This window comes from Balaenoptera borealis, assembly GCF_965194805.1.
Source record: "Balaenoptera borealis genome assembly, chromosome: 14".
Taxonomy (NCBI): Eukaryota; Metazoa; Chordata; class Mammalia; order Artiodactyla; family Balaenopteridae; genus Balaenoptera; species Balaenoptera borealis.
Genome location: NC_138875.1, coordinates 73,581,796 through 73,587,795, shown reverse-complemented (window position 1 = coordinate 73,587,795; position 6,000 = coordinate 73,581,796). Strand labels below are relative to the sequence as shown.

Genomic DNA, 6,000 nt, shown 5'->3' with positions numbered 1-6,000 from the left:
GGTCTGACCCCCCTCTCCTGGAGAGCCGGAAAGAACCACTCCTGTTTTAAGTGGTTTCTCTCTCCCTGCCTCTGCCAGCTTGGATGGAGGAAGGCGTGGACGTCGGCAGCTGCCCCTGGCCCTCCGCGTGTCCTGGGGCAGCTGATGGTGGGGAGGGGCCTTGGTGAGTGAGGTCACCTTGCCGCTCCCCGTCGGCAGCAGCCGGCAGCAGCCGGCCTGGCTTCCCTGTGGGCATCAATGGGTACTCGGACGCAGGGCGGGGCTGGCGCCCCCGCCCCGCGTGCTGCCCACCCTGTTCTGCGGCCTGCCTCCCCCCGGGGCGCCCTGTCCGTCTGTGCATCTGCCAGGCAGGCCTTATCTGTAGACGGGCAAGCGGATGTGGGCGTGCTGGTGGTCGAGCAGCCGGGGCACAGCCACCGTCTCGTAGCCCTTGCCCAGCATCTGCTCCTTGATGCATGGGGGCCGGATGTCGTTGATGAGATACTCCAGTGACTGCAGGCTGCTGCTCAGCACGGCCGTGTTGCACACGCTCTTGCTGGGCAGGCCTGAGAGGGTCTCCGCCGGCGGCCCCGCCAGCTCCCGGGCCACCCCCGGCCCCAGCTCGGTCACGGCCACTGCCGCGGCTGCCGGATTGTAGCAGTCGCTGGTGGGGGTCACCAGCACGCTGTTCCAGGGGGCGGCGAAGTACTGGCCCACGGTGAAGCTGGTGGGCAGCCCCACGCCGCAGTTGACGGGCGACCCGCCGGCCCGCTCGTATACCCGCCCCCCACAGGCCTCGGGGGACTTGCTGGCCACTGTGCCGCCGCTGTAGGCCCGCAGTGGCTGGGGCGGCGGCGGTGGCGGCTTCTGCGGCCACAGCAGGTAATCCAGGCCCCCGTCTGCGTACCCTGTGGGCTTGGTGGCCCCAGCCAACGTCAAGGCCGGCGTGCTTCCCTGGCCCAGCTCGGCGCCCTTCCGGCAGTCGGGCGGGCCGGCAGTGGCCGGGTAGGCCAGGCTGGGGAAGCTGGGCACCGGGCCGTGCTTGGCTGGGCTGGGGTGGGGAACGGCCACGGCCTGGCAGGCGGCGGGCGCAGCACCTTGGGCCTGGCACTGCTGGTTGAGCTGGTAGAGGATGCTGTGGATGGAGGGCAGGTTGGAAGGTGGCAGAGGCAGGCCGCGGCCGGGCAGGGGGATGACGGAGGCGGCGGTGGCCGCGGCCGCGGGCAGGCCGGGTGGCGGGGCGGGCGCCTCGGGCGGCTTGGGGTAGGCCAGGGGCCCCAGAGTGCTGGGCGCCGGGTAGGGCGCGATGCCCACCTGCACGGCGGCCGGCGACAGCTTGGTCCGCTTGCCCTCGGCGCTCTTGAGCACGCTTTTGGTGAGCCCGGGGGGCGCAGCCACGCCGGAGGAGGAGACGGCGGCCTTGACGACGGCGAGCAGGCCCTGGTAGCCGGCCGTATGCGGCGGGTAGGGGCTGTAGCGCTGGCCACTGGTGTCGTAGCCGTTGACGGTGCGGCTGAGGTGCTTGTGCTGGGGCACGCGGATGTTGGTGGGGAAGATCTTGATGGAGAGCGGGCTGTTGGCCACCTTCTCGGCGTAGGCGTCCAGCTCGGCCGGGCTCGGGTAGCGGGAGGAATGCATGGAGCTGGCCACCGTCTCGCCTGTGGGGACACGGGAGGGGAGGAAGCACAGGTCAGAGCCGACCCTGCGACCCGGGGAGGCCCGGAGGCCGCACCCCGCCACTGTCCCCGGAAGGACTCGCCGGCCACCCCTCCCTCGCTTTTTCCATCCAGTCACTTGCTCCTTCATTCATTCTTTCTAAATCGTTAAGCTTCGGATCGAACTGTAAAGTACGTAAAGGAAACTGCATACATCACAAGCTTGCTGCACTTTCACAAACAGAACACACTCGTGTGACACCTAGGTCAAGGGAGAGGCCTGTGCCAGTCCCCAGAGGGCCCCCTGCGCCCCCTCCTAGTCAGTACCCACACCAAGGGGACGGCTCTCCTGGCTCCCAACGGCGCGGGCTCGTGGTGCCTGGGCTCGGCACAGGCGAGCTGGGACCCCGCAGTGCATGCTCGTTTGCACTGTCGGGTCTCCGCCACTTAAGGTTATGTTTCGAGGTTCATCCGGGTGGCCATGGGCGCGGCGGTCCGTTCATTCTCATGGCCGTGTGATGTTTGAGTGTGACGACATCACAGTTTACTCATCCTTCCCACTGCTGATGGCATTTGGGTCATTTCTGGTTTGGGGCTGATACAAATAGTGTGACAGCCCCTGGGGCACGTATTCAGTGAGTCCTGCTGGGAAGAGGCCCAGGAGCAGAAGTGCTGGGACAAAGGAGAGACGAGAATGCTCAGCTTCAGGAGAGAATGCCCAACAACTTGCCGAAGGGACTGTGCCAGCTGCGCTCCCCGCCCCACCCCGCCCAGCACGGGAGTTACGGGGGCTCCAAACCCTCCACTCCACCTGCCCGGTACTGTCGTTCATTGTATTGGGTTGGCCAAAAAGTTCGTTCGGGTTTCCCTGTGCCATCTTATGGAAAACCGGAACGAACTTTTTGGCCAACCCCAATACCACCACTCTGGTGGGTGTTCATTCCTTCCGCCCCTTTACTTGTCCTCTCGGTGCCTCCCCTTCCTCATCTGTAGAATGGGGTGATGACGACCCATGGATGGTTCAGTGCGTTGCTACATGGGCCTGGCGCTGGGCAAGTTGCCGCAGTTGGCTTTCATCCTGGTGCTCCCCAGGCAGCCGGGAAGGAGGGGTTTTGCCCCCGCTGGCTGCCCATCCCCTCCCCAAGTCTGCCTGTCACCTGCAAGACCTGTGTGGTGGCCACTGCCTTTTTTGTGAGCTGTCAGCACGTCAGCTGAAGGGTGTACTTTGTTTATTTTATTTATTTATATTTATTTATTTTTTTGGCCACACTGCACAGCTTGTGATATCTTAGTTCCCTGACCAGGGATTGAACCCAGGCCCTCGGCGGTGAAAGCGTGGAGTCCTAACCACTGGACCGCCAGGGAACTCCCTGAAGGGTGTACTTTGTGTGACAGGCTGACTGGCCCTGCTGTGGGGGAGGCGGGTTGCCGGTGGGCAGACCCCCTTCTCCCATCCAAAGCCCCTCCCTGGTCCTAAGACATTCCTCAGTGCCACCCAGGAACCCCTCTGGGGTGGGGAGTGGAGCAGGAGGCCTGCGTGAGGCAGATGGAAAGACCCTGGGCTTTGGAGCTGGCTGCCTAGGTGGAGTCCTGCCTGGTTGCAGGGCTGTGTGGCCCTGGGCAAGTTGTTGGCCTGGCCGAGCCTCAGTTTCCCCACCTGTGGAATGGGGATAAGGACTGTGGCAGATCTGCAGGGCGACCTCAAGGAATGTCTGTGCCAAGGGGCCGAGCAGGGGGTGAGACAAACAGTAGGTGATGGGAGATCGTGACCTGGCTGGGCCCTTGGGTGAGGAGGACCCTACAAGGTCTCATGGTGCACTGCCTTCCTCTCGGCCCTGTGGGCACCCCTGGGACCCAACAGTGACTCCTGTGGGGGTGTGGGGGGTGGTCACCACTCTGAGCCTCAGTTTCCTCATCTAAAATGGGGTTATACCGCTGCTAACACTGCCTCCCAGGATGGCTGTGAGGCTTTCATGAGTCGTGCGGTGGAGCGTTAGCAGAAGTGGGTCTCTCTAAGTGTGTTCAGACCCTTCCCATCTGCCTGGCACAAGGGTCTTCCTGGGAGAGGAAGGGGTAGGGCTTGTGCATGGGTGGGCCTGGCATTGTGGCTGGGACACAGTGCAGACCCCACTGCCTTCCTTAGGCCTTCCCACCACATCCCCTCCTTCCCGAGCCTCACCCCTGACTCCCTTGTGGACTTAGAGCCAATCTGAGCAAAATGCATGCCGTGACGGGGGAGCCTCACCCCCAGGGCTTCAGAGGCAGCTTTCTGGAAGAAAGAGCATCCCTGCTAAAGGCAATGGTGAAAGGAGCGAGGAGGGAGGAGAGAAACATATTTCAGCAGAAGAAACTGCACAGGCAAAGGTCCAGAGGTGAGGAAGCCTGTCCCAGTGGGAACTATAAACCAGAATAAAAGCAGAAGCCCAGAGCAGGCATGCAGGGGAGGAAAGACCACGACAGGCAGCTCAGGATGGTGTCGGGCCAGAGCAGGGCCTCTTCGCTGTGGGGCAGTGGTTCTCAATGGTTCTGCCCCAGGGCACACTGTTGACATCCGCAGACGAGTTCGGTTGTCATAGCTTGCAGAGAGCGTTCTACGGCAGCTAGTGGTACGGGCCAGGGATGCGGCTAAACATCCTGCGATGCGCAGGACAAAGACCTGTCAGGCCCCTGGCGTCTGCACTGCTGTGTTGGGAGCCCTCGCCCAAGGCATTGGCAGCTGTGGAAGGTTCCAAGCAGGTGAGGGGCAGGGCAGGCCTACGTTAGGAAGACCATTCTCCTCTGCCCTGAGGTGCAGGGATGTGGTCTGACCTGGGCAGGACAGTGGGGAGGGAAGAGGCTGGTGGCATCGAGTGCCCCAAGGAGGCTGGGGCAGTGCCACTCCATCCGTGTGGCCTAACCTGGGCCAGGTGGGTGGAGCTGACCCCAGGCCCCCCATCCTGACCCTGCCTGGGGCAGCCCCCCTCCTAAGTGGCCTAAAATAAACTCGGTGTGGAGAATGGAAATGTCACTTTGGCCAACGGGGGAATCTTTCTCCGAGATTGGATTTAAACTACATTATACAAGCAATTTCATGGGCACTTAGCGCCGCTCGGAGAGTCCCACAAAAAAGGGACCAGTTCTTCATTTACCAGCCATAAATCAGCAGTTGCTATAATGAGCACAAAAATGTCACTTTTATGCAATTTTACAGATGAACAAAACTGGTGAAATTAACTGTGGTAACCTACTATAGTCAGCAAAAGCAGCTGCCGGGGGAAAAAAATTATATCTGTATGTATTTTTGTTCCTCTTAAACTCTCTTCCCGAGCAAGTTTCTGCCATTGTGGTGTGAAAACTCATTTGTCCTCACCATTATACTTTCATTTGGAGTTTATCTTGAGTATCCAATGAGCCACCAACTGTGAAAATGATTAAATCTACAAAATCTATCTAATGGATGGAATAAATTAGGTGTTTAAAACCTTCAGAAGAAAAAAAAAAAGAAGAGCAATGCCTGTTACTAGTTTCCATTCATTGAAAGAAGGGGCCCATCTGGCCCCTCTGCTGGTCAACAGGGCTCAGCCAGCGTGGGTTGGTCCCTCCAGTTTGTTGGAGCCGACGGCGGTGCTGTGACACAGAGGCTGTCCTTTGGTGAGCGCTTCGTATACGTGAGGCCCCATGCCTACAGCTTTTCTCCATGCCTCTTGTTTGGAGCACCTGACAGCTCCGAGAGGTGGGAGGTGGTCCCATTTTACAGATAAGGAAGCAGACAAGTTGTGACATTTGGCAGGCGGCCTCCAAGATCTGTCCCCGACCCCAGTGCTTCTCACCTCCTGGTGTTCACGCCCTTCCACTCCACACGGGGCTGACCTGTGTAACCTGTAAGATACCGTGGAAGTGAAGGAGTGTGACTTCCAGGGCAGGGTCGCGAAAGGCTCTGTGGCCTCCTCCCCTCTTGGATCACTTGCTCTGGGGAAGCAGCTGCCTGTGAGGATGCCGGAGCAGCCGAGGGGGAGGCCCCCATAGAGGGCCACATGCGCCTTCTCGGAGGCAGGTCTTCCAGCCCTGGTCGAGCCTCCAGAGGACCGCAGCCCCTGCCGACATCCGCCTGCAGCCTCACGAGAGACACGGAGCAGAGCTACTGGCTAGGTGGCTCCTGAGCTCCTGATCCACGGAAGCCGTGAGAGACGGTACATGATCACTGATGCTTTAAGCCACTAAGTTTTGGAGCAACTTGCTACACAGCAGTAGATAACTCATCCAGGCCCCCATTTTACAGAGGAGGAAATGGAAGCTTCCCGAGAATACACAGCCGGGGAGGGGCTGAGCTGGGATTTGCCTTCCATGTCATCGTCACGTCACCTGCACCCCAAGGCAGGCCCCAGCT

The 6,000-nt window shown here is 60.6% G+C and overlaps 1 protein-coding gene across 3 annotated transcripts in view; it reads right to left on the bottom strand.

Annotated features, from left to right (window-relative positions):
* Positions 1 to 225: 225 nt before the first annotated feature.
* The window catches only part of FAM222A (family with sequence similarity 222 member A), a 56,023-nt gene continuing 50,248 nt past the window's right edge, over positions 226 to 6,000 (bottom strand). For all 3 annotated transcript variants that reach the window (XM_082354496.1, XM_082354495.1, XM_082354497.1), the window contains one exon: positions 226 to 1,637. In XM_082354496.1, coding sequence (XP_082210622.1) covers positions 355 to 1,617 — 1,263 coding nt within the window. In that variant the 5' untranslated portion in view covers positions 1,618 to 1,637 and the 3' untranslated portion in view covers positions 226 to 354. The remainder of the gene's footprint in view (positions 1,638 to 6,000) is intronic.